Source organism: Hyaena hyaena, unplaced genomic scaffold, assembly GCF_003009895.1.
Source record: "Hyaena hyaena isolate Hyena2069 unplaced genomic scaffold, ASM300989v1 scaffold_129, whole genome shotgun sequence".
NCBI lineage: Eukaryota > Metazoa > Chordata > Mammalia > Carnivora > Hyaenidae > Hyaena > Hyaena hyaena.
The window spans coordinates 519,361-547,193 of NW_024080763.1; the positions used below are offsets into that span (position 1 = coordinate 519,361).

At 45.7% G+C, this 27,833-nt stretch overlaps 1 protein-coding gene across 4 annotated transcripts in view; it reads left to right on the plus strand.

Moving 5' to 3' along the window:
* ADAM12 (ADAM metallopeptidase domain 12) overlaps positions 1-26,772 on the plus strand; it is a 346,871-nt gene extending 320,099 nt beyond the window's left edge. For all 4 annotated transcript variants that reach the window (XM_039237898.1, XM_039237897.1, XM_039237900.1 and 1 more), the window contains 3 exons: positions 1,585-1,764; positions 21,595-21,725; positions 23,847-26,772. In XM_039237898.1, coding sequence (XP_039093829.1) covers positions 1,585-1,764; positions 21,595-21,725; positions 23,847-23,907 — 372 coding nt within the window. In that variant the 3' untranslated portion in view covers positions 23,908-26,772. The remainder of the gene's footprint in view (positions 1-1,584; positions 1,765-21,594; positions 21,726-23,846) is intronic.
* Positions 26,773-27,833: the final 1,061 nt, after the last annotated feature.

Consider the following 27,833-nt stretch of genomic DNA (forward strand, 5'->3'; position numbering starts at 1 on the left):
AGCCACAGTCTGCCCAGTCACCCAGACACGCCCACTGCGTCTGCCTGCCAGCCACATTCCCAGCTCTGGGTCCTCTCCCTGTTGTTTTAGATGCCACTGGTGCGGTTTGGGTGAACTTCTTTGGCCCTGTACCTGCCGGGGCATCTCCAGGACTTCTACTGAGCCATGGATGGGCCTATTTTGCTCCATCCCTGAGCTGTATGGGCACCCTGTCTACCCTCTGCTTTCAAAGAGCCGGATCCTTAACCCAAAGTACCTGCGGGCTCCCTCATGGCTCTGAACTGCCCTGCTCCCTCACGAATTATTCACTCCAATATTTAGTTTTCCCATCAAGGGTTTCCGGTGTATCCACGAGAATTCTTGAAGATGGGACTCATTCAACAAGGGTCCAAATCACGGCAGTGAACAGTGCTGATGTCAAGAGATGACCAATGATTTTAAAAATTAATGTCACGCATTTAGTAAGCCATAAACTCTCTTATCTCCTGTGTCTTACCTGATCTGAAAGCATGGAGGATTGGGCTCCTAAGAGGAGACTGTCAGTCCTATTAAGCTTTACCACCTCTCAGCCCCAAAAGTGGGACTTGAGCAAGAACAGCTAGCTTTACCTGCGAGAGCCAAAAACAGCGGCTTAATGTTGAGAAGCCAAAAATGGGAAATGACCCAAATTTCCATCAACAGGTACAAGGGTAAACAAACTTTGGCGTACTTACACGGTGGAATGCTATTCAGCATAAGAAAGAATGAACTATTAATATACACAACATGAATCTCAAGATAACTATGCCAAGGAAAAGAAGCCTGGCAAAGAGTACATACCCTCTACCTCCATTTGTATGAAATCCTAGAAAATGAAAACTATTGTATAATGACAGAAAGCAGATCAATAGTTGCAAGGGAGGAGAGCAGGGGAAGGGTGACGGTGGATATACGCTCATGATCTCGCGTATCGTGATGTTTTCATTGGTGTGGACGCATGTCAGTACTTCCCACGTTGTCCAGTCTCAGTATGTGCCATGAGTCATATGTCCATGGATCCCTAAGAAAGCCGTTGTTAGAAAGAGAGGAAGGGAAACGAGGCAGAGGCCAGGGGCACACAGCCCATGCTGCATCTCCTTGGTTTTGCCCTAAAAGCAGGGGCCTCGTGTACAATGTGATCCTCCAGGTGCGGGCCCCTCACCTCAGCTTCCAGAAGCTTCCATCCTCCTTGTGGGGGGCTTCCTCAGTTCTCTCTGAGCTTTGAGGGCATCACCTTATGCCTCACTGCACAACTCCTTCCTTGTTTCCATAAGCTGTGGTGTGTGTCCTCAAACTCGTTGGCCCTTCCTCCCTTCCTCACGTGCCTTGTGCCTTATTTGTTAATGAATTAAGCCACATTTTAACATTCATGCGGAAATTGATCCCGCTAGTCCACACTGGGGAGGGAGGGGTGCTTCTGCTCCACGTGTGAAGTTTAAACAAGAGATGAGAGCCTCCCTCTCATGGAACGGCACCGCCGGCCCCTTCGGCTACAGCAGACCCGTCAGCACCCGTCTCCTAAGGGTCCGAGACCCCTGACACCATGCCTTTTGTTCCGCCCTGCAGGACACCACCAGGAGGTGGCCACAGTGTCAGAATCTTGACATCAGCGGGCCCCTCAGGGCCCTCGACGCCCCTCGGCCCAGTTCGCCTCAGCGAGTGCTCCCGCCCCTCCAAAAGGCTCCCCGTGCTCCCCTCGTCCCCGCCAGACCCCTGCCGGCCAACCCTGCTCTTCGGCAGGCCCAGGTACGCCTTCCGCCGCTACCGTGATGGATGCCATTCAAATCCAGACCCTGCCACTTGTCAATGTCTAGATGCTCAACTTGCCGGGGCCTTGATAAAACAGAGATAATTCGGCTCCTCAGACGGTGAAGGAGATCAAGCACTTAGTACAGTGCTTGACATACAGTCACGATGCAGCACGTGCTCGCTTCCTCAGGAATCGTTTTCAGAATAGTGAGGGTCCCCAGGCAACTTCCCACTACATGGTGACACTTTGGAGCATGGCGGGGCCGCTGGTGATAGTGAGGCCTGGACAATTAAATGGAGATGGAGTATTATCACTTTAGGAATATTAATGGGCATACTTTCTTATCATTTTTCATTTTCTTTTTTGTTTCAAGTTTATTCATTTAGAGGGAGAGGAGTGGGAGAGCATGAGCAGGGAAGGGACAGAGAGGAGGGGAGAGAGAATCCCAAGCAGGCTCTGCATGGACAGCACAGGGCTCGAGCTCATGAACCATGAGATCATGACCTAAGCCGAAATCAAGAGTCAGTCATTTAACCTGCTGAGTCGCCCAGGTGCCCCCCATTTTTCATTTTCAAAACTATTTGCAAGAATTCACCCATTGAGTGTCTCCATACCAGCTGCAGTATTAGGCAGTCTATGTTGTTGATAAATGAGTTGATAAACTCATTTTTATGCTGTTTTAGAAGTAACGGTTTCTGTTTGTTATGAACGTGAATAAGACATCATCTCACAATAGGAAACTTGAGGGGGATGGGTAATAAAAACAAGCAAGTAAAAAACACAGAGAAATAATCCCTGGTAAGTTTTCACTACTATCATTGTCGTACTTCTAGCAATTTCTATACTGAAATACTATAGGTGTATTTTGACATAATTTAGATTATTCTATATGCACATTGCTTTATATACTCCTTTTTGCCTTAAAATCATTCTTATTTACCATGGCATTAAAAATTCTTAGGACTGTTATTTGAACCATAGCACTATTCATATATAAAGAATACTTTTTTAAAGCACTTACCAATCAGTGGGAAAGTTCTGACGTCTCTAAGTTTTGCTGTTACAAATCGCTCTGTTGTGAAGGTCTAGACAGATAAATTTGGGAAACTTTAATTATTCCCTTAGGAGAGATTCCTAAAAGTGAAAATATTGCATTGAAAAATGCTATAACCCTTTTAAGCCTCTTAATACAGAAATTAAATATTCTTTCAGGACTACTGTGTCTATTTATGTTTCCACATTGTTACAGAGACCATGACTTTGCTAGTTCTAAGTATTACCATTTCAAAACTTTGCCAATTTGGTATTTTAAAAAATCTCTTTTTTTTCTATCTAGTGGTTCCATCACTTATTGAAAGGGAGTGTTAACATTTTCAACTATAAATATGTCTCTTCTAAGTCTATCAGATTTTCCTTCATGTATTTTGAAGCTCTGGTGTTTGTGGTACACACAGTTAGGATTGTTGTGTTTTCTTGGTGAAGGGACCCTTTTATCATTATGTCATGTCCCTCTTTAGTTCTGGTAATTATCTTTGTTCTAAAATCTACTTTATCTCATACCAATATATCCACTTCTGTTTTCTTTTGATTCGTGTTGCAAGGTTTATCTTTTCCCCAACTTTCTACTCTTAACGTACCTGTGTCATCTTATTGGAAATGAGTTTCTCAGAGACCGCATGTAGTTGGGTCATCCATTCCATCAGTCACTGCCTTTTAATAGGTGTTCTGATTATTACTTTTAATGGAATTATTGATGGTAGAATTTGTCTGCCATTTTAATATTGTTTGTTCCCTCTGATTTTTGTTTGTGCTCCACTTCCCTGAATTCCTATAGATTAGCTGAACATTTTTTATTATTCCGTGTTGGTTTATCTCTAGTTTTCTTTGAGATTTGTCTTTGTATAGCTTTTTATACACTTGCTGTAAGGCAGGGATTCTCAGCCTCAGCATTGCTAGCATCTGGGGTTGGGTACCTCTTTGTTGAGTGGGACTACCCTGTGTGTCGTAGAATGTTTGGCTGCATCTTGGTTCCCATCAACTAGATGGCAGTAGCACGTGTCGTCATATCTCCAAACATTTGCCAGATGTCCCCAGGAGGACAAAAATCACCTCACTGAAAAACTGCTGCTCTAAAGGTCATGCCATATGTGCATAATTTATCACAGTCTACTAGTATTAGCACATTATCACTGCAAGTGGTGGAATGTAGAAACGTTACCTCCTACAAGGTCTCTTTAGCCTTCTCCCTTTATCACATAGATATCTTGGGTGTTACTTTTATGTACCTTGAGAACCACTTCAGATATTGTAATTTTGCTTTCAACCATCAAGCGTAAGTTTGAAAACACAGAGTGGTCTACTACATGGGGAGCCTGAGTGGCTTTGTCAGCAAAGCATCTGGCTCTTGACTTCAGCTCAAGTCATGATCTCACAGCTCAGGAGTTCAAGCCCCAAGTCAGGCTCTGCACTAAGAGTGACTGCTTGGGATTCTCTCTCTGTGTCTCTGTCTCTGTCTCTCTTTAATAAATAAATAAATAAATAAATAAATAAATAAATAAATAATGTTTTATTTATTTCTGAGAGAGAGAGAGAGCATGAGCAGGGAAGGGTCAGAGAAAGAGGGAAACACAGAATCCAAAACAGTCTCCAGGCTCTGAGCTAGCTGTCAGCACAGAGCCCAGTGCAGGGCTTGAACCAACGAACCATAAGATCATGACCTGAGCCAAAGCTGGACACTTAACCGACTAAGCCACCCAGACACCTCTCTCTGTCTGTCTGTCTGTCTGTCTGTCTCTCTCTTCCTGTCTCTTCCCCCACCCCAAAATAAACTTTAAAAAAAAGAGTAGTCTACTACATCTACTCATATATCCACCCTTTCCCTTTTTCTTCATTCATTCCTGATATTCTGAGTTTCTTTCCATTATCATTTCCTTCCTGTCTAAAAAACTTCCTTTAGCTGTTCTGTTAAAGCAGGTCTGCTGGTCACAAGTTCTTTTGCTTTTCCTTCATCCAAAAATCTCTCTCTCACCTTTATTCCCGAAGGATATTTTCACTGGATATAGCATTCTAGGTTGCTTTTCTTTCCACATTTGAAAAACGTTGTTCCACCTCCTTCTGGCCTCTGTGGCGATGAGAAATCCACTAAAAGTTCCTCCCACAGTCCCTGTTCCAGGGAAGACATGGCCTCTTGTCATAAGCAGGATTGGAAAGCAAGGCTCTACCCCCTCCAGGAGGTGGTGCCCACTTGGGCGCAGAGGAGATGGCTGTTTGTGTGCCCGCCTAGAGCTGGAGTGAGGTCAGGTGTGCTCAGAATGTTTCTCTCTTACTGGGTCACCCTGTTCCCCCATCTTTGGACTGGAGACAGTAGGCTTGCCTTGGGCCTCTTTTTGGTCTGGTGCCATCGACATGCCCAGATTGGGAGCCTCTCTGGAGCCCAGGCCAAGACATAAAAAAAAGGCAAAGACAAGAACTCGCTATCATGTCATTCCATGAGTTCTGAGGTAGGTAGGCAGTCCGCTTACTTCTTTCCAGCTTTCAGAGCCTCCATCCGTTCCTCTGCGAATTTTCTCCAAACTTGTTTGTTATAATTTGCAGGACGTAGAGGGTATAGTGTGTTTATTCCATTGTCTCCAGACCTCATTTCTCTTTGTGTTTCTCTGATTACTGGTACACTTGAACTGCTAACCAATGGTCTGCCATTAAATTGGCTGTCAAAAAAAACAAAACAAAAAAAGCCTTGACTGGTCAGTGATTTCTCTGCCATAATAAAAAATCCCACCACGGCCAATGTCAAGCAATGAACATGAGGTCACTAAATGAGCACAGAGACCTGGCTGACATGAACGAGTACGAGCCAGCACCAACACACCGCTGCTATCAACTGTATTTGTCTGTTTCTACCTCTTGCCTATGTTTTTCTCTTTGAGAGAGTTTTTCTTCCCGATTTATAAGAGTTTATTTTCCTGTTAGGACTCTTGACCCTTTTGCAGTAATTTATTATAAACATTTCCCTAATTTATCTTTGGATTTTATTTATGATATTTTGGGTTATAAAAGGGATTCCAGCTTTGAATATTTAAACATATTCACCTTGTGGGAATTCTCCCATTTCTTTTTGCTTGAGAAGTCCCCTTCCATTTCACCACCACTCAAGATCTACCTCTGGTTTCTTCTGTTTATTTTGCTGGCTGTTGAGAGTTCTTTTACATTTGTTTTTCTAACCTATCCTGGATTTACAATGGTGGAAGGCAGTAGGCACGTCCTAAACTTTTCTGGGCGATGGGACTTAACTCAAGATCTGATGAAAGCTTTGAACCTTCAGAAAATGCACCGGTACTCAGTATTTTGTGTGCAAATTTCAGATTTCTACAGGGCCCATACACCTCTTCCCCACAGAGTCCTTTATACAGAGGCTCTTTATGTATCTTTAAGCAGCTTGCCAGTCCACCGTGTCAAACTGGGACTGCCTTTAACAGACCGTGGGATCTGAGGCCAGATATTTCCACTTGCTGGTATCCTTTTTTCCTGACAGCAGCGAATGCCTGCAGAAGTCACTCCCTCAAGATTTCCTTTAAAACAGTCCCCCCAAAAAGGCCTTCGTTCTGTTTTATGAAACTAAGGAAATGTTACCCTTTAAACATTAGGAACTGAAAAATCCACATTTTTCACTCCAGGCTGGTTGGTGTCTGTCTGGAGCTTTTCCGAGACATATGATAGAGATTAAGCTCACGCTTTCTCTCCCATCACACGTAGGGAACCGAAATTAATTCCATGCAGGTGTGGCGAATATTTGAAGGTGCCTCTTGGCAGAATGGATTGAATCCACTGACACTTTGCACTTTAGAGCCCCCGTGCCCTGCCCCATGCAACTTGACCTTAGCAGTGCCTCGTCTGTCCGAACTTACCATCCAGACATTCCGGAAGGAAAACGTTATCATAAACATAACATGTACCTCACATCGAAAGGGTTAGTTCTTTACAGAAAACATTTGATCTTTCCCTCGAATGTTCTATTTGATTCCAAAACTGGAAGACATTTGGATCAGCTCCCTCTCTTGTCCACAAATGTGCCCTTCCTGTGTCCCTGTCCTTCACAGTGAAATGGCCCTCAGAACGCAAGCTTTTCAACCTGACTCCTCAACCGTGGTCAAGGAAACAAACTTGCACTTCCTTTTCGTCCTGTCAGCTATTTTAGAGGAAACTAATCCAGGGCATTCATCTAGCTGTTAGCTGATTGTGGCCAAGATCCCAAGTGGCTAAGTGTGGGCTTGGGAACACGGTAAAATGATGAAAAACAAAGGGGTCACAGACGTGTGTGATGCCCGTGTGTGTGTGTGTGTGTGCGTGCGTGTGTAGGCAAGAGCATCATAGAATGCCCTCCTTCTGCATGGCATTGAATCTCCCCTGCCCTAAAGGGAACACGCATTCTTGGGGGGATCAGACTGATCAGCATACATTTGCACATTACAGGTAACTTTCAAAGCACCAAAGGACTTTCCCTGCACCTGCTGTTGCTAAATAGGGTTCCTCTCAAGACTCCAGAAGGGAGGAAAGAGGAAAGAAAACCAGGGGAAGTTCCAGAGGTGGCTCTGGGTGGTAATGGTTGTTCTTCAGATATTTTATGTTGTTTTTCTCTGACTAAAGTAGTGTGAAAACTCAATCAGCTTTGCCCCCCCCCACCCCACAGCCTCCACAAAAAGTCATTTCTACCATTATGGTAATTTTTTAAGGACAAAGAGTAATATGTGCTAAGGGAAGAAAGTAGAAGCACCTAGCAAGTGTGGGTCTTAAGCAGAAATCTGGAAGGAACTTCTAGGGAAGCCACTCGAAGCAGCAAGTGTGAGCGGATACCAGGCACAGGAGAGGAGAGACCAGCGCTCACCAGCTGAAGAGTACACAGAAGAATCCAGTGAAAGAAGCGCTTTTTAAAAACATTTTTTTTTATTTTTTTTATTTTTTTTTTATTTTTTTTACAAATAGTTTATTGTCAAATTAGTTTCTACATAACACTCAGTGCTCATCCCCAAAGTGCCCTCCTCCATGCCCATCCTCCCCTCCCCCCCACATCCATCAGTCCTCAGTTTTTGTCAGCATTCAAGAGTCTCTCATGGTTTGCCTCTCTCCCTTTCCCCCACCATTTCTGCCCTTCTTCTCCCCCTTGTTCCTCCGTCAAGTTCCTCCTAATCCTCCTATACGTGCAAACATATGATATTTGTCCTTCTCTGCCTGACTTATTTCGCTCAGCATAACAATGTTTATTTTTGAGAGAGAGAAAGAGCACAAGCAGGGGAGGGTCCCAGAGAGAGAAGGGTGTAAGGATCCAGAGCAGGCTCCGTGCTGACAGCACAGAACCCGACGTGGGGCTCGAACTCGCAAATAGCGAGATCATGACCTGAGCCGAAGTCTGGTGCTTAACCGACTGAGCCACCCAGGAGCCCCAGTAAAGCACTTTCTTGACTGCAGACTTTGTGAAGTCAACTGACCTGACTTCCAGGAAGAAGGGGAAGATGCCAGAAGCTCTGGGTGAGCTAGGCGCCCCTGGGGTGGAAACATCTGACACCAAGTTCTACGTTTTCCTTTTCTGCGTGCTGGTCCCCTATGACATCCTCAGACCTTCGGGGAAGCATGCCACCCATCACCACTGTGGCCTAGATTCAGTCCTGAGTAGGTTGGAGAAGGAAGGAGACGCTGATATCCAGAGAGAGCAGCACCGTGCAGTCAGGTCAGGTCAGAGATGCAGGAGAGGATCCAAACAGTGTGGGGCGGGGCGGGGGAGGGGGGGGGGGCGCAGGCAGCAGCCAGATCACAGACGGACGCCAGGCAGGGAAACTGAGAAGGGTCTGGGCATGGAAGGGGAGTCCCACTGTCATATAAGAGAGGGCCTCCAGCCATTCAAGCTGAACATAACATTAACTGTGACTAGAAAATATGAGGACAGTCCTATTCTTAACTGCCAAACACCAGTGTGTATAATTTTGCTCCTGGAAGAGAAGAGGGAACATGGGGACAAATTCTCGGGGTTTCCATTAGATTTCTAGGACATACCCACCTGAAATTCTTTCTGCAGTTTTTTCTGATGAAATAGCTTAATGAATTCATGTAGAGAAAAACATGGACAACGTCACATCTAAGAAATAGATATTACTGCAAAAAAAAAAAAAAAAGATTTCTGCTCACAGAAAATTACATCTAGAGAGGGCTGTGCTAAGTAGCAGCAGATTGAAATACAATTTTCTGCTGTCAAACTGAAATGTGCCAGGATTCTAAAAGGCTAGAAGAAGCACCTTCAATTCATAGTTGGGCCATTTTTCAAAAGAGCAAGAATTTCATGAAAGTGTCACTCTTTTAGCCTTTATTATCTGTATTTTATCTTAAGGTTTGTCCCATAAAATGGCATTTGAACTGTACACGCTGCTGCATGGTCCTATTTGGTTTAAGGTTGCTTTTGCTTATGTTAAGCCCTTCGTTTCCTGGAAAATGCCAGAAAGAGCGTGTCCTCCATGCAGTCTCCTCAGTGAAGTAGAATACTGAACTAACGGGCTGAGTTTCTTTTTCCATCCAGGTTAGCTTCTTTAGGAAAGTAATAGGAACCCAAAAAGAACACTCGGACCCATCTCTTGGATAGATTTTTGCTGCTAGGCCCGTGAGAAGCCTTGCCTACCCCGTTCCCGGCATGGCACAAATTTCATCAGCACGGCAATGACAGGATTCATTTCCATTTGTACTCTTATAACCAAATAGTGTACAAATGTATTTGTGTGTGCATATATGTGTCTGGATGTGTTTTACTAATTCTTTTTCGGCATAAGGAGCTTTCTATTTGTATTTTAAGTTGTTATAAAATAGCAAACATTTATTGAACATCAAGTGTATAGCCAGTGCTCCTGAGCCAAACATTTTACAGGCATTTCTGACCCGCTCTCGGAGCCCAGGGGCAGATGCCTTCCTTAGCGCCATTTTACAGGGGATGGAACAAGGCACAGTGAGGCCAAACAGCTTGTCTAGGAAGCCCCCGGAGGCAGGAAGGCCAGCGCGTGCTCAAAGCCACGCTAGCCACCTGCAGTCTGAAAGCCGAGGGGGGCTGGATGGGAGGGAGGCAGCGACTGTTCTGGTTAAGCGGCGAAGGCTGTTCTGGTTTGCATAGACCACTGACAACCTCCGGAATCTTTCATTCATTCCCCTTCCCATTTTGCCACGGAGATACAAGGTGATGAGGGGGAAGGGGGGGAGGGGGGCCTGGCAGCGTGGAGAGGTTTCAGTCTGTAACAAGAGAATCCTGCGTTTCTCTCCCCTTCTGCTTGTAACACTGGCGCCCTCCAGCCCTTCTTGCCTTAACTGGTCTTTCTGGAACCAGCCCTTGTTCAGAACCCTGGCAGTACATCCGCTGTGTTTTGAATACGAAGGAGGCTGAGTGCATTTTCTGTAGAGGTGGAGATTTTCAGTTTAATGTTTCTGACAGGACATTTCTCCTAATAAACACCTTGTCTGTGTCTGTAGAATGTACAACAAGCCATATTTTGTAGAACGAGGGCAGCTAATCTCGCACAGTCTCTTCTGATGGAGAAAAGGCCGTCAAGCAACCAAACTTTAAGTGGCCACGGTGAGGGGGAGGGGCTGTTTCGAGAAGCTCCAAAATTCCGCTCCCTCCCCAGCCCCCCACACGGAGCGCTGAACAGTTCACAGGGGCTGTTTTTGCTAAACAACAGCTACTCACTCGTAAATGCTTTGTCAGGCTACAGATGTGCACAGAACAAATTAATTTAGATGCCGAACTGGAGCCCTGACTTTCAAAGTCCTCTTCAACGAAATGAACTCAGCATCTGAACGAATAAGGACTGGTACCCTTCTGGCCCATGTGGGTGTCTGATATTTAAACCGGCACTCACAGGGCCCGGAAATCTGATGATTTAGGTCCTTGCTCATCAGAAATGCCAATACGTAATGAGAAAAGGAAATCCATCTGTCAAGATGTTCTCCCAAGGAATGGGATGAAATACGAGGAAAGTGATCTTTAGAAAAGCCTTCATTACACCAGGCAACGCAAAAGCTAATAGCTGAGCCAAAGCGCTGGCAAGAAGCCTCCCACGCCTGCTTGCTGCTTTCCAGATTTCACCCCTTGGCCCAGATGTTCTCCAACACGGCCTCCTCTCAGCTTTTTTGCTGTCTTCCCGGGAATCTCCTCGCTCACCTGCTGCCTTGGCCTGGAGGCACCTTGATACTCCCTCTGGCCCATTTCAGAAGGCACAGACTGGGTTACACACCTGACGTCACACCCCCATCCAGTCCCTTGAACACAGTAGGTGCGGAGGAAATATGCCACGTGGATGTGAATTTTAAACAGTAAAAAAATAAGCCTCTCACAGTGTCCATTATTCCCGTGGGGCTGCCATTCTCAATGAGTCATGAGTTAATACAACTTTGAGTCCCTTCCTCCGGCGAATCTAAAATGTAGCTACCAAGGTCTTGGACCCCTGCGAACCTCTCCCTTCTACCACCTGCCCAGTACTTCCAGAAATCTTAACTGAAATTTCTTTGGTTTCATATCATACACCACTTAGTCATGTGACAAACCCATCTGATGTCTTTGAAAGCACCTACTCACGTAGAAGCACCCATTTCACTCTGGAGAGAAGTAACTTTAGAGGGAAGCCATTCAAATGGTAACAGTATTCTGAGGGATGTTTGTTTCCCACTCATTTCTGTTACTATAAGCACACGAGCTAGACATGGGGGGTAAAAATGGATGCCTCTTTTACCCTTTGCATTTTTAATAGGTAATGTGTAGCCATTATTACAAATTCCATCAGTCCAAAGGGCTACTCAGAAAACTATTGGCCTCCTTCCCACCTCTGCCTCCAGGCTTCCCTTCCGAGAAGCAGCCATAGTCCCAAGACCACTTCAAATCCAGAGGAAAGCCTCGTTGCCGCTTTGTCTCTCTCTGCAGAGAGGGATTATTGAACATGTGGAAATTTTCACACACGCAAAATGGGAGAAGAGAGAACAGAACGCTGTCTGCCCAACAGCCACCCTCAGCACCTGCCAGCTTGCTGTCTGTCTTGTTTCACCATAGATTCTTGTTTGGAACTCAAATGGCAGCGCGCCCCAGCCTTTCTTCCCCATCAGTTACACGGGGATCCACCAAATTCTTTTCACCGGCTACTTCGAATTTCGTGGTGGAGCCATCCCTTAAGTTATTTAACCTGTGCTGTGGTCCACAGGGGTGTTTCCAGTCACTCGCTACATCAAAGAGGCACGCCCTGGCCCTGGGACCTGGGGGCCGTGAGCAGGCATGTCTGTGGGGCAACATCGAGGAAGATGATTGCTGTTCAAAGGCCCTGTGATCTGATTAGGTGGACCAGCCTCAAAAGGAGTCTTGCTGATTTCTACTCCCCAAGTCCCCACCAACATGGTGTTCAGAGATTTTGCTTATCTCTGCCAATACGATAGGTAAAAAAAAAATAAGTGCTATCCACAGTTCTCTCCCCATAAATGAGACAGAGCCTCTTTTTGCAGGGTTAAGATCCATTTATGTTTTACTTTCCTCTTTCGTAAACTGCCTTTTCATCTCCTCTGCCGTCTCTTATGGTCACGTTTAGAAAGACATGCCCATCCAAATAATACAAACGTTTTTGTCTCTTTCTTATTCTTTTGTGATTTTTTTCCACCCACGCTGAAACATTTGACCCATTGCCATTGACTTTGGTGTATAAACTGAGGTAGGAACCCAACTGCCGTTTTCCAGAGGGCCACCTGAGTAATCCTCGACCCCTTCTGTGTGCTGCTTTGTGCCTTCCTGGAGCCGGTGTGCCTTCCCTGCTATACCCAGCACACGCTAGATGGCGCATCTGCCACCCTGGGCTCTGTGATCGTAGCATGAAAACATCTAATATTCCATGCCTGTGGAATAAGTCTTTGCTAACTGATAGCTAGCCATTTTTCTAATCTATTGTTTTCTCCTTATATCTCTATCATTTCCCTTTTTCTTTAGGTTTATTTCTCTAACTTCTTAGACCCTAACTTCATTTCTATTCATACTTCATTGTTCATTTTATTCATAGGCTATCAAATAAGCACAGAAGTCTAGGAATTTCCCTCCAAACACTGCATTATCTGTGCTCACCGGTTCTGATTTGTACCATTCTCAATATTTGTATTTTTAAAATAATCTACACCTTCCCCTTTTTTTTACTTTGGCCCAAAGATTGCAATTATTTTTCTTTTTATTGCCATTAGTTTTCAAGATGTCTAAAACACAGAAAAGTCAAAATAATCTAGAACTCACCCACATTTATGGTTCACAGAAATAGCCATCGTTATCTCTTTGTTTTTCTATGCATGTGGCTATTTAAGTCTCAGATGTATGACATGCATACCATTTCCTTTTTCAAATAAAAGGAAAAGCAAAGCAGTAGAGACAGAGTCACCGTGACTGCCTCAGATACAATCGCTTTTGTAGGTTGGTCTTGATTTTTTATAGAACCTTTTAAGTATTTTTACATGCCTGTATATCCAGGGAATATATAAGAATGCTGTGTTTTTCAGTTTACGTAAATGGTATCACACTATAATTAGCTTCACACAATTTGTGCTTACATTCAAGTATGTTTAACTTTTTCACTGAAGTAGAGTTGACAGGGTGTTACATTCGTTTCAGGTGCACAACACAGTGACTTGACAACTCTCTCTGTTGGGCTACATTCATGAGTGCCACCCACGTCTGTCACCGTACGCTGCCATTATACCATTGACTCTACTCCCTGTGCGGTGCCCTTCGTCCACATGATGTATTCATTCCATAACTGGAAGCCTGTACCTTTGACTCCCCTTCACTCATTTTTGTCCACTCCCCTTCCCACCTCCCCTCACTGGCAACCAACCACCAGTTTTGTTCTTTGTGTCTATGCATCTCTTTCTGCATATTTTGTTTGCTCATTTGCACATTTAGATTCCAGAAGTGAAACCCAGGGTCTTTGCCTTTCTCTGCCATATTTCACTTAACATCATACCCCCTAGGTCCATCCATGTTGCCGCAAATGGCAGGATCTCATTCTTATTTTATGGCTGAGGAATATCCCATCGTACATCTGTACCACATCTTCTTTATCCATTCATCTGTCGATGGACACTGGGTTGCTTCCCTATCTTGGCTATTGTAAATAATGCTGCAATAAACATTATAGGTGTGTATATATCTTTACAAATTAGTGTTTTTGTTTGGGGGGGGCATTAAATAAATACCCAGTAGTAGAATTACTGAGTCATATGGTATATTTTTTTAAAAGTTTAGTTATTTTGAGAGAAAGAGCATGAGCAAGGGAGGGGCAGAGAGAGAGAAAGAGAATCCCAAGCAGACTCTGTGCTGTCAGCATAGAGCCTGATGTGGGGGCTCAATCCCACCAACCATGAGATCATAACCTGATCTGAAAGCAAGAGTCAGATGCTTAACTGACTGAGCCACCCAGGCGCCCCACGTATGGTATTGCTATTTTTAATGTTCTGAGAAACTTCCATCCTGTTTTCCAGAGTGGCTGCACTGACTTACATTCCTATCAACGGTTCTCTCCACATCCTCACCAACACTTGTTATTGCTCATCTTTTGGATACGAGTCATTCTGACGTGTGAGGTGGTGTCTCATTGTGAGGGTTTTTTTTCCCCCACTGTAGTTTTGATTTGCATTTCCCTGATGATCAGTGACATTGAGCATCTTTTCATGTGTCTGTTGGTCATCTGTATGCCTTCTTGAGGAAAACGTCTATTCAGGTCCTCTGCCCGTGTTTTAATAGGGTTTTTGTGGTTTTCTTGGTGTTGTGTACGTTCTTTATATGTTTTGGGTATTAACTCTTTATTGGATATGTCTTTTGCAAATATCTTCTCCCATTCAGTAAGTTGCCTTTTCATTTTGTTGATGGTTTCCTTTGCTGTGCAAATACTTTTTATCTGGGTGTAGTCCCAATGCTTGACTTTTGCCTCCCTTGCCTGAAAAGACATATCTAGAAAAATATTTCTAAGACATGTCAGAAAGATTACTGCCTTTGTTTTTTCTAGGAGTTTTATGATCTCAGGTCTCATTTAGGTCTATGACCCATTTTTAGTTGATGTTTGTGAGTAGTGTAGGAAAGTGGTCTAGTTTTCCCAGCATCATTTATTCAAAAGACTCATTTCCCCATCATATATTCTTGCTTCCTTTGTCATAGATTGACCAGATAAGCATGGGTTTATTTCTGAGCTCCCTGTTCTGTCCCAATGATTAACATGTCCATTTTTGTACCAGTACACACTGTTTTCATTATTATATAGCTTGGTGTAGTGGGATTGTGATATCTCCAGCTTTTTCTTCTTTCTCAAGGTTGCTTTGGCTATTCAGGGTCTTTTGTGGTTCCATACAAATTTTAGTATTATCTGTTTTAGTTTGCAAAAAATGCTGTTGGTATTTTGATAGAAATTGCATTAAATCTGCAGATTGCTTTGGGCAGTATGGGCATTTTAACAGTATTCATTCTTCCAATCCATGAGCATGGTATATCTTTCCATTTGTTTGTGTCATCTTCGATTTCTTTCATCAGTGTCTTACAGTTTTCAGAGTAGAAGTCTTTTACCTCCTTGGCAAAGTTTATTCCTAGGTATTTTATTAGTTTTGGTGCAATTATATTTTACTTTTTTGTTTCTGGAAATTTTCTTTATCATTCAAATATGCAAGCTTGTTTTTTATTTCCCTGAACACAGAAAATTTGTTCCAATAATTCAAAAATCTGAAGTCTCTGAGTGTGTCCCTCCTGAGGTTTCCTTCACAATTCCTTGCTTCTTCATGTGCTTGGTAATTTTTTACTATGAGCTGCTCATTCTTCTGGAAAATTATCTAGAATACTCTCTGGGAGGTCTTCAAGATCTAGGATGAAGGTGTGACCCTCCATAGAGGATATATTTTGCCACTGTCTCGTGCCTGGAGGCAGTACCAGTTTGAGATCTTTTTAAATGGCTGAGGGCTTAGTGAGCCACTCAGGTGATGTGATTTCAGTTTCAGGTCCTCAAGCACAGTTTGTGGTTAGAGTTTATTTTCCTACAGTGATCTGCCTAGCACCAGACGAAACCTCCTTACAGTCTCCCAGGGATGGGCAGTACTGTGCATTCACTTCCAAAACATTCTTACCTGAGGCACAGTCTTTGCAGAGCCCAGCTTTGTACTGGAGAGATCAGGAAGGAAATAGTTCCCTATTAAACTTGGGCTGGTGCTGACCGTTGACCTCTGCATCCCTCACCATAAAAGGGTCTTAAAACCAAAACTTGGGTTTTCCTAATTTGGCAGATGCCTTCTCAGCACCAGCGTGAGATACTTACCACTCCGGCCTGCTGCCTCTGGTTAGATGCTGACCTCGCGATAGCTTACTATCTTGTAGCTCTTTGTTGCTTTAAAGAAAAAAAATTAAATATATTTTAGCCAACAACTTCAGTGGTTTTAGAGAGAGAATAGGTCAAAATAACCAGCCTGCCATATTTCCAGAAATGGGAGACTCACTTCCCAACTGTGGTTAGTTCTATAGTATCTCCGTTATCCTGGTTTATAGCCATAATTGTGAGGTTTATAGCCATAATTGCCATGGTTTTGGTAGACGCAGGTCTACACTGAAAGGATTCAATGCTCATCGACAACGTTTTGTGCCACCTATCCATTCCTTTCCAGGCTAGCTGGTGTCCATTCGGTTGTACGTCCCTCCACAAGAGCTCGAGAGAAGTATATTCTCTGAAGTTCTGCATGCTCGTAGACATTTGGCTGTTGCTTTCATTTATCAGCAACAGCTTGCATATAAAATTAAAGGGTCACACTTTGTTTTCCCCAAACACTTATACATGGGCTTCCTCTGTCCGCCTTTCTCCCACCCTGGAGAAATCAGCAGCTAGCTTTTTTCTTCCCTTTTAAGTAATATGATTTTGTTCCTTGCTGTCCAATAACTTCAATAGCTTGTGTCTTAATATCAAAGAGTCTGATTCAATTCCCCCAGGGAAACGGTATGGCCTTCTAATCCATAGATTTGACACTCTTTCTTTCAGAAAGGTTTTTACAAAATAAACCTGGGTATTTTTTTTTTCTGTCTTTACTCAGACCCCTTAAGTGACACCGTTTATATATATGCTGTGTAACCTTTGCTGTGCTCTGTGTTTTACTGTCGAACGCCCTTGAACTTTTCTTCACTTCCCTCAGGACCCTCACAGTCCAGTGCTCAGGACTATCTTCGTCCCTGGGTTTCATTGTTTTATTTTTCTCTTCCCCTTTTCCTTGGAGTCTTGACCCATCCCTTTTCGTTTCTGTGCACATCCATTTTGGCAGGGCAGGTTTTTAGCTTGCTTTCCTTTCCCCAATGTGTCCAAACTCCCCCTCAAAGGTGGGGAGCTCTTCTTGGAAAGCCAGTCGCAAGGCAGCTGAGGGAAGACCAGGCCAGCGCTCAGGGGTTGGCGGGCTGACAGCGGCCTGGCCTTCCCTGCATCCAGCACAGACTCCGCGGGCCCCAGCCCTGCTGCAGGCTTGCACCGATGGCTGGCCCTGTCTACACCGCTGCTTATTCATCCCGGACACTTCACAGTATCTGCTTACTCCTCACACCTGTCCCAAGCAAGGGGGAACTGGTTTTCTCCTCGACGCTCCATCAGATTGGCCACGGCGGCCATGCTCTCCTTTCTCTTGGTCTTTCTTTCCTCACCCCGGCCTGCTGGACACTTGGCCGCCTTTTCTTGTATATTTGTTTAGGGTTGTAAGGTTTCCTCAGAGATGGAGTTATCGCTCCTTTATGTGCATTTACTTCGCTGTCTTCAGGCAGCTTCAGGAAGAAGGGTCAAGGTCACCTTACAGACAGGTATAAGTGTGTTCAGTTAAGAGAGTAGATTTGTCAAGACACCTGCTTTTTCTGAAGAAAGAATAAAAAGATAATTGCAGCGTTTTCCTGAGGACTGGCTTTCCTTAGAGTCATCTTTAAGTATATCCCTCACAGAGCCAGAGGGGCTGAGTGTGGATGGTGAGGTTGAGGCTGCCCCTGGCCCAGCATCAGCTCATCAGTGGCGTCTCTCGAGTTTTCCTGTGATAACATCTCATCTTCCCGTGGGTGGATCCCTGGATATGCAGGATGCGTTCACTCTCACCTACGCGGAGGTTGATACTAGTTGAGAATCCTTTATGATGATCGTCAAGGCAGAGGGCTCCAGTTAGATTTAAAATTTTGTTGTCAACCCTCTAAAAACTTTGAAATATGTAGCTGCTGCTAAAACATGAGCAGAACATGGAGAGATGAGATGATCCTATTTCATAGCATATCTCGGTTTTCCTCCAGAATCTAGAAGTTGAAAAGAGAGAAATGGGTGGGAGGGGGGTCTGAATTCCTGATTCTGTTTAAAATGAAAATAGGTCTGAGGCACTCGGTGGCTCAGTTGGTTAAGCTCTTGATTTCGCCTCAGGCCATGATCTCACAGTTCATGGGTTCAAGCCCTGTGTCAGGCAAGCTCTGCACTAACAGCAGGGAGCCTGCTTGAGATTCTCTCTCTCCCTTTCTTTCTGCCCCTCCGCTGCTTGCATGCTCGATTGCACTCTCTCTCTCTCTCTCTCTCTCTCTCTCTCTCGCTCGCTCTCTCTCTCTCTCTCTCTCTCTCTCGCTCGCTCTCTCTCTCTCTCTCAAATAAACAAACATTAAAAATTTTTTTAAATAGAATTCTAAAAATGAAATGAAAACAGGTCTGTGGAGTATTTATTGTGAACAACCTGGCCTGGAATCCTTTCTCCATTCCAATGGTTCTTTGTGGCCAGATTGGACTTTTCTGGAAAACCTAGGCTCAGGTAAAGGCAGCTTGAAAAGCAGTGCCCAAAAGGCAGTATGGGAATTCTACCCCTTCCTCCAAAGTCCCAGCCTGTGCAGCTAATGCGTCCCCGCGAATATTGGTGAAATTCTGATCTCTTGAGCAGGGGGGCTGCCTCATCTTCCACTAATTCCACTGTGCCAGTGTGCCAGTTTTGCCCTGGTATGAAGCGGGCATCTCACCTAGACAGCATCTGTGAGTGGGACCGATTTCAGAGCAGACTGTGGGCTTGTGGATCCCAGGGTTTGATCTGCATTTCAATCAACATCTCCACTGTTTGGGCTTTAGTCACTATGGCGACCCTCCAATTTATCCTCTAAACCAGGACATATCTGGGAGTTGTGATTATTAATTAAACAAGGCCATGAATGTAAATTGCGAATGTCCCAAACAAAGCAAGATGAATGGCCCAATTAATTATCCCCTGTTTCCACGATAAATCCAAATGCATTAGGATGCATTATACCACGGATCTCACTTTTTCTCCATCCCTGCAAGAAAAACCTGATGTTATCTTTATTACCAAGACAAGATACTCATTCATTCTTAGCAGCAAAATGAATATCATTTAGTAATGAATCATTTAAACCTCGGAGCCTTTCAGTTTCATAGGTGCATGCATCCATTTGTACATTACACACTAATATCTTGCTCATAGTTTCCTGCCATCTTGAGGGAAATGGGGCTTGTGTTATTCCCATAGTTCATTACCCAAAGTTTGTTGGTCAGATGATGGTACTTTTAGATGGTAAATTTGCTCCATCAGTAATAGCTGTGCTATAGTGGTAGCAGCGGACACATACTCCCTAGACACCGTGCACCAGGACCTGTGCTAATTGCTTTATAGGTAGCATCTCCCAACCCTCACAACAACCTCAGGAGGAAGACACTGTTAGCATCACCTGGCTCCAACTTCGAGAGGCTAAATAGCACCTGTGTTTGCAGAGCCTGGCCAAATATACCAACAGCCTGCCTCCAGTGCTCAAGTTGTTAGGCACATTAGATGGTCTTTATCCCTAGTTGAGGAATTTTCTTTTAATACGAGCTGGTATAGAAATGTCACTTTCACATCTTTCCCTTGGTCACTGGCCCATTGCCCGTTGTTTCAACTTGGCCTATTTTCCCTACCCCTGTGGCTCCACACAGGCTTCTGGGGTTGCTATCTTTGCTTACAAAGATACGCTAAATGGTGGTGATACGTTTGCATTCTCTCAACTGAGCTCTGTGTGCTGAGGAAACGTCATTTTAACGGGATAAGTGCTGTGAGAAATTCAAGTCAGGGGTTTTATTTATTTTTTAATTTTTTTTAATGTTTTATTTATTTTTGAGACAGAGATAGCATGAGTGAGGGAGGGGCAGAGAGAGAGGGAGACACAGAATCCGAAGCAGGATCCAGGCTCTGAGCTGTCAGCACAGAGCCCGACGTGGGGCTCGAACTCACAGACCGTGAGATCATGGCCTGAGCCGAAGTCGGACACTCAACCGGCTGAGCCACCCAGGCGCCCCAAGTCAGGGGTTTTAAAATCATCTGGAGTGGTCTTGGAAGGATGGCACAGGACAGTAGAGCAGATTATCTGCTTATTAGGATGTCCCATCTCCCTTGGGTTCTGGCACCATTTCCTACAGGCTGGGCGTTCATGACCGCTTCTAGTCCACAAGCACCAGAGAAGGTGTCTCGGCACCTATGTCCACCATGGGCCAAGAGGAGGGAACTGTTGACACCTGACTTCCCTCTGCAGGTACCCGTCCCCCCCCTTCCCTCAGGGTAGCCAGGTGAAGGAGCCCTGAAAACCAGTGACTTGTGGTTTTACTATTTGCCTCTCATTATTTCCCTTTGGCATTTTAAAATTTGTGGCATGAGAGAAGGCTATTATGTGATTAATAATTATGTTCTGGGAGCTTCCTAGGCATTATTCTTTTAATTTTTTTTAATGTTTATTTGAGAGACACAGAGTACAAGCAGGGGAGGGGCAGAGAGAGAGGGAGACACAGACTCTGAAGCAGACTCTGGGCTTCAAGCTGTCAGCACAGAGCCCAATATGGGGCTAGATCTCACAAACTGGAAGATCATGACCTGGGTGAAGTCAGACACTTAACTCACTGAGCCACCCAGGTGCCCCACATTATTTTTTTTTTCAGTCTATATAACAATGTTCTCAGATAGGTTTAGAGATGGCAAATGACCTCACAGTCCCAAAGCATCGGCCTTCAAATACAACCCAGAGTAGAGTAACTCCCAAGTTCATGCTCACTCTTCTATTGCTGGCTCCCTCACTGGGCTCTGATCAATGTGACACCTTTCCATTCGCTTCCTTACAGAGTTAGGTACACTCATCCCTCAAAACCTTGTGTCTTAGATTTTCCTTCTCAGCATCCTTTTCCATGTGAGTTTGTGATTCTTTCAACTAAGGATTTTGGTAGAATTTCAGTGCATTTCGCTCAACAGTATGGACCAACATTTCCTATACTGACTCTACGGCGATGCACGAAAATGATCACTTTTGTCGGTGAATTCACCCAGAGGTGAATGAGCTCTGTTATAAGATTCTGGAAAATTTAAATAAATGATGTTAAAGAAGATTTTTCACCCATCTCAGGTTTTAGGCCTTTATAAATCAAAAGGAAGCTTAAAGACACAGGAAAGCTTACATCCTGTGAAGGTGGCGCTGGCCCAGAAATACGGGTATCAACTGTACCCCCAGGGCCTGTGACCGGTATGGCATCCGGGGAGCCCCATCTGAGTGTGCGTAACTATGCGATGCTATTGACAAACCTCTTAAATGCCAGAGGAAATGTTGGCCAGAAGAGTAACACAGGTCAACAACTTGTCTGGGGAGAGAAGGTGGTCAGCAAGCCCGCGTGGCCAAGCGCTGGACCACGGTCTCCCTTCCCACTTCTGAGGGGGCCCCGGCAGCTCCTGAGGTCAGGGTCGTGTCACGGTCTGCGGAGATGGGTGGTCCTACATCACAGCTGTGTGGTTTATTGCAGGGAACCCGTAAGCCAAACCCTCCTCAGAAGCCTCTGCCTGCAGATCCTTTGAGCAAGACAGCCCGTCTCACCTGCACCCCGGCCAGGACCCTGGGGCAGCCGGAGTCCGGGCTCCGCCTGGTGCCGCTCAGGTTGGTGGAACAGCCAGGCCTCTTTCTCCCCAGAACCGTGTGGGGGGCAGCTACCCCCACCGGTCCTTTCCAACCCCCGTCAGGACATGGGGCTGATGGTCTAGGCCAGGCTCCCTCTATCCCCAGTACCTGGGAACAGCATAAAATAGATGTAAATGCAGACAGGAGCATTACCCGGAGGCCATCATGAGCTCATATTCCCAGGATCACCATGGGGCTCTTAGCAAGGGCCCCAGGGGCCCTAAGAGATTAAACCAAGATCAAGTGGAACTAGAAAGGGGCCAGGCCCTGTCCCCCAGAGAGATGAAGATGGATGGATGGCTACCAAGTGGCCTGATCCTGTGAAGGCTGAACATACCTCCAAAATGGTCTTCAGCCTTCACAAACTCTGCCCGGACCCTGGGCTCCTGAGAAAGGAAGGAAGCTTGGAGGGTCCCATACGAGTAAGGAAGGCGTGAGGCGTTAGCTCCTGAAGACCTGGTCCAATGGGGAAGCATCGCCACACGACTAACGACCCCCTAGCTATGGTCCCCACTCACTGTGTCCCAGAGGATGGGAAAGTGGACTCCTGACCCAGGGGAGGTTTGACGGGCTGTGTGCCGGGGCTGACCCACACCGCTTTTCGAGAGCTGTTGAATTTCTAGGAATTCTGGGAGCTGGGGGTTAAACCTAGCCACTCTTTAAATAGCTGTGTATAACTTCTAATGATAGAAGTTATATGAAAACAAATGTAATAAATGCTCCAAAACTTTTTTTACATTTTACCATGATCTATGCTCTGGAGGTTACATGCAGCTATTTCTGGACGGTGGGAACGCCACAGAGGCTGGCTACCAGGGAGCTCCTCCAAGCTCGTGGAAATAGACAAAGGCTACGCATGGGCCACCCCACCCCCACCCCCTTTCCCCGCTGGGGGTAGGTTGGACCCACATCCAAAACACTCTTTGGATGCACACTGCCCGGCCTTGGCAGGAAGCTTGCTACATGAGCTCCAAAGAATCAAAGGTCGTGTGTTGGCCAGGTCCTGGGCTCGATAATTCAGTGTCTGGAAAGGGGAAGACACACGTTCGTGATGTCATTACAGCTTTGGGGAAAAATGTCTGGCCTCTGGGAGAGAGTGCTGCCCAATAAATCCCAGAGATAACTCCGGTCAGAGGGGCAGAGCAGTGGTTTAATTCCCGAGTGCAGAAATTCGGAAAGACTGCAGAACATCCTAGTTATTTCGCTGTGGTTTCTGTGCTCATCTCAAAGTTACTTCTCTTGCTCAAAAGGAAAAAGCACTGCTTTACACGGACACAAGGGGAGGGCCCTCTTTTGAAAGGCTGGTCGTCACCCCTGCCAGTCGCCGAGCCCTGTGCAAGCTGGTGTTGGTCTTGCAGGTGAAGAGTGTGTTGCACATTTGTGTAGGAGGGATCACAGGCACACTGTGGGGGGGGGGGGCAGCACGTGCCCTCCGTGCAGACACACGCAGGACAGGGATGACTTTTCATGTTGAAATACTGCAACTGTGGATGTATGGAGTTAAATGAAATTCGTTACGAGAACTTGTTTTATCTACTTGTTTTATTTAGAGAGAGAGAGACAGCATGAGCAGGGGAGGAGCAGAGTGTGGGAGGAAGAGAGAGAGAGAGAATCCCAAGTCGGCTCCAAGCTGTCAGGACAGAGCCTAAGGCGGAGCTCGAACTCCCAAAACCCTGAGACCGTGACCCAAGCTGAAACCAAGAAAGGGACGCTTAACTGACTGACCACCCAGGCACCCCCTTGTTTCATCTACTTTTTACTTTTTCCATGTGGCTGCTAGAAAGTTTTCCATGACCTACGTGGTTCCTATTTTTCTTGAACGTGCACTGTTCTAGAATCCACTTGCGGAGAGGAGGGAGGGCTGCGGTGAGGGCTCCCCTGGTGGCATTAATCGCCAGTGAGCCGCAGCCCTGAGCAAGGCCCTGGATGGAACCTGCAGCCCTTCTTTCGGGGGGGGGCGGGGGGGGGAAGAGGGGAGAGGGTTCCTGATCCCGCAGGCTCAGCAAAGGCCAGGAAAGACGCCCAACTGCAGGCATCTGGACCCGCAGAAGCCATTTCAGGGCCCCACCTACTATCCTGTTTCCTTTTCTCTTGCTGCAGACCGGCCCCCAAACACCCAGAGCAAGTGCCCAGACCCACCCACCCTGCCTATAAGAAGTGAGAAGCAAATCGACATCTTTTTTTTCAACAGTGAAGACAGAAGTTTGCACTATCTTTCAACTCCAGTGGGGAGTTTTTTTTTTTTTTTGTATCAACTTTTAGAAACTTTTTTAAATGTTTAAAACACCATTATTTTAAGAACTTGGAGCTACTGCCGTCGGTGCTGTGCTGTGCTATGGTGCTCTGTATACTTTTGCTCAGGTACTTGTAAATTATTAATTTATGCCAAATGCTTGTTACAGTGCAGTGCGCTGTGGGAGGCATTTTTTTTTTTTTTTTTTTTTTTTTTACCATCACTGAGTTTTCCATGGAAGGAAGGCCTGTGTGCTTTCAATAGTTTAGTGAACTTGAAATATCATGCTTTATGGGATTCTGGACAGGAGGTTTACTTTCCAGTTGAGGCTTTCTTGAAGAAAGGCGCCCCCAGGTAGAAGGCTGAGTGATTTTTCTGGAGCCTCTGATCTCCAGCGAGAGCCAGGGGCTTCAAGTCCAGGATGGGTGTGGCTTTCAGCTTGGCCCAGCCCATCAGCAGCTACACCTTGAACTTCAAGGAGAGCAGGGAAGGATCTGGCTTCTGGCCCAGAAGCTTTGAAGAGAACCTGAGTTGCAGAAAGGAATTTTAAGGTGTGGCCGCACCAGGACAGACTGGAACACAGGAGGCCAGGCAGAAACTTGACCTTGAGCTCACCAGCCATGAGCACATTTGGAGAGCAGGCAAAGAGGGTTGCTTTACAGAAACGCTGCCCTTCGCACAGCGCTGGTCTCAGCTCCTTATCTAGAGGGGAAGGCTGGCGTTTCTAGCAGGTGGCCACTGGCCAGGCTCTGCAAACCTCCGTCTCCCCGTGCTGTTTGGAGCAAAGCAAATTACCACCCTGTCTTTTCAACCATACGACAGTGATTCTGTGTTCAGACGGATAGATGGGGCCTTTTAGGAGACCATAACTCTTTTCAGATGTGAACCAGTAACAAGATCTGGCAAATCAATTCTGTAGATAAAAATCTTTTATTGCAAGGTTCAAACTTATTAAAAATTAGGCAGACTCCGTATGCTTGCAAAAACTACAATGCAACAGAATGCCACGGGGCAGGCCGCCTCTGCCCTCCGTCCATCTGGGACAAAGAATCATAAGTTAACTCGTAAGTTATTTGGGGGGCATTCTATTTTCCCAGCTTGGCCGCAGGAATCTGGAAAAGATATTTGTAGCACAGACATTTGCAACCTACCTGTTGATCACACAGAATGTGATGAGGAAATCCATTTCCTAATCCTAAATCTTCGTGACCTGCATTCTCGGGCAGCAACCCCTTTAGCCTCTTACTCTTCACATGTCCGACTGGGGAGCCATTTCTTCACAAGGAGATCTTGAAGCTGCCTGTATTCTAATGGCATGCACATTATAAAAATGCTCAGACAAGATAAAATGCCATTGTGCCTCTGTCTTCCAGCAGAGTTGTAGGTGACTCGTTTTCACACTGGAAGGCAATGGACAGCAGCTCTGTACTTCACTCCGACTGTTTTGTGACAAAGACTTCAGCTGGGGTCCTTTCAACGGTTTTTCCAGGCCTTGAAGCAGCGAGACCAAATACCCCCAGACTTGGTTTGCCTTCCAGAAAACAAGACTGCATTGAACTCTCCCCGTGTTCCCCACCGTATCTAGGCAACGTAGTAATCATGATCACGGATAAACTACATAAACCCGCATCACAAACACACAAGAGGGATCCCAGCTCTAATACATTCCAGCTCCCATGCCATACAGTTATTAATTTCTGAAAAAGGTAAAGCCATGTTAGAAAATATTACTGCTGATGACCTGCGGAATTACTGTAACTCACACTGCATCGAGTAAGGGTATCAAGGCCAAAACATATGCCATTGAAAAGTTTACAGAATTTGGATGGTGCGTTATGTGGGTACTGTCTTTACAGATGCCCATATCCTTAGATCTGTCCTTTTAGCGCCTCTTCCTATTGTGAGGAAGAGAGTATGAAGTTTTTTTTTTTTTTCTTTTCCTTTCTTGTCCTTACCTGTAATTCCTATGCTTCCATTTCAGAGAACCAGGAATAGCTTGGTATTAAGAAGGGTTAATACTGTGATCTGATACCATGTCATCGACAGCCACTTAGGGGCTGTGATGACACAGTCATATCTCTGCAGTACTAATTGCTTTTACAGAGCCATACAAGCTATTTCTGAAGAAGAACACGTTGAAACCGAACATTCCCTTACAATATATGTTGTTATTATAGGAACAGTATTTCCAAGATGCAGACTTCTATTTAGCAAGAACTTCCATTTTAATAGAGCTTAGGAAAAGAACCAAGAGCCAGGTATTTTTGGGGTGGGGGGTGGGGGAGAGATGTACCTCCCCCATTTTTATATCCTTATAGATGGAAACAAAAATCAATACTTCTATCTCCATGCCAGTCTATTTTTTTAGCGTTTTTAAAAAAGTTTTATAGACTTGAATAAGAGTTGATTTGAGTTTATATGGCTGTCACCGAGGAAATTCAAAGTGTCTAGACACAAAGTTGGCCCTGAGGGTGGTCACTTTTCTCCCCTGTCTCATTAGACTTGCTGTTAATATGACCCCACTAACTGGGAAATAGCGAGCTAATCTTCCAGGCATTCTGTTTAAGAGTTTATCTCCTGAGGTTTTTTTTTTTTCTTTTTGCAAGTTTGTTTTTCTGACACATGGACTCAGATGGGTAGCAACCAAGAGAAACAATGCATAACATTTTCCATTGTCAAAATACGCATACAGAGGTGCTCCTTCCCAGTGTGAATTTTTCCGGCTTACACATGTGGATGACCTCACAGAAACCACAAGAGCAGCAAATTAAACTACATGAGAACGAATACTCCTGCCTAGTCTCTGAGGGGACATTTTTATGCCTTCTTAACTTTATTACGAACTCTCAGGCTTGAGCCCACAGGCCCTTATTCGCTGGCAAATCAATACAACACATCAGTGCGTCCCCTAAGCGAAAAGCAGCGAATGCCCTGATCGGTGTCAAACTGCTCGTAGGGGCTCGTGATCTCCCCTGGTGCTGAGCCAGCTGAGAGGGCCCCAGCCCCCTCCTCTGTTCATGTTTACTAAAGCATTCTGAGCCAAGGAGACCCTGACACCGAAAGGGTGAGACGCCTGGGCAGCTGGGCCACAGCCTTCTCCTGCGAGCTGACCCCTAGGGCAGTCTTTCCTCGTGAGGCTGATTTCATTTAAACCTCGTGCTGGGGAGCACTCCCTCTACAGTGCTCTGGGAGCAGGGAGCCCAGGGCAGACTGGCTGGGGAGACCTTTCCTCACTAGCTGGGGTCCTACCGATAAAAACCCCCAAGGAACCCAGATAAATGTCATAGCGCCTCCCCCCGGAAGGCTCACGCTGCCAGGGCTGACCCCTCAGTGTGACTCGCTGCAGATGTCGTGCACTGTGGCTGGCGGGCGGGGGAGAGTGCAGGTGCCGCGGTTTTGTGTCCCCCTGCCCCCCACCACAAGGCTGGCCCGAGGCTGCCCCATTGATTCCCCCACGACTCCGGCGCAGGCGCATAAGCACATCTGGACACAAGGCAGAGGAGGCCAATGCCTCTATTTGCTTCTCATCACTTAGATGCAAGTCCCTTTGCCAGATCCCCTTCAAGGTACCAGATCATTGTGTTCCTAGCTCCTTTAGGTCACCCGAAGCGGGGGGCTGTGACAGTGTGCTGTGCCCCCGCGAGCCCAGCCTGCTCTGGCAGCATGCAGTGAGCCTACTAGCCACGCCCCAGCCTTGAATCCGGCAAGAGCCCCTCCTACAGGCAACATCACCCCGCAGAAAACCCGATTATCCCGGATGGCCCAGGTCCCTTGATCCCCTCTAGTTCCTCCTGACGTCTGTCCCTTTAAAACCTCTTTTGGAATCTCCGATCGCGATACAAGTAACATGAAGA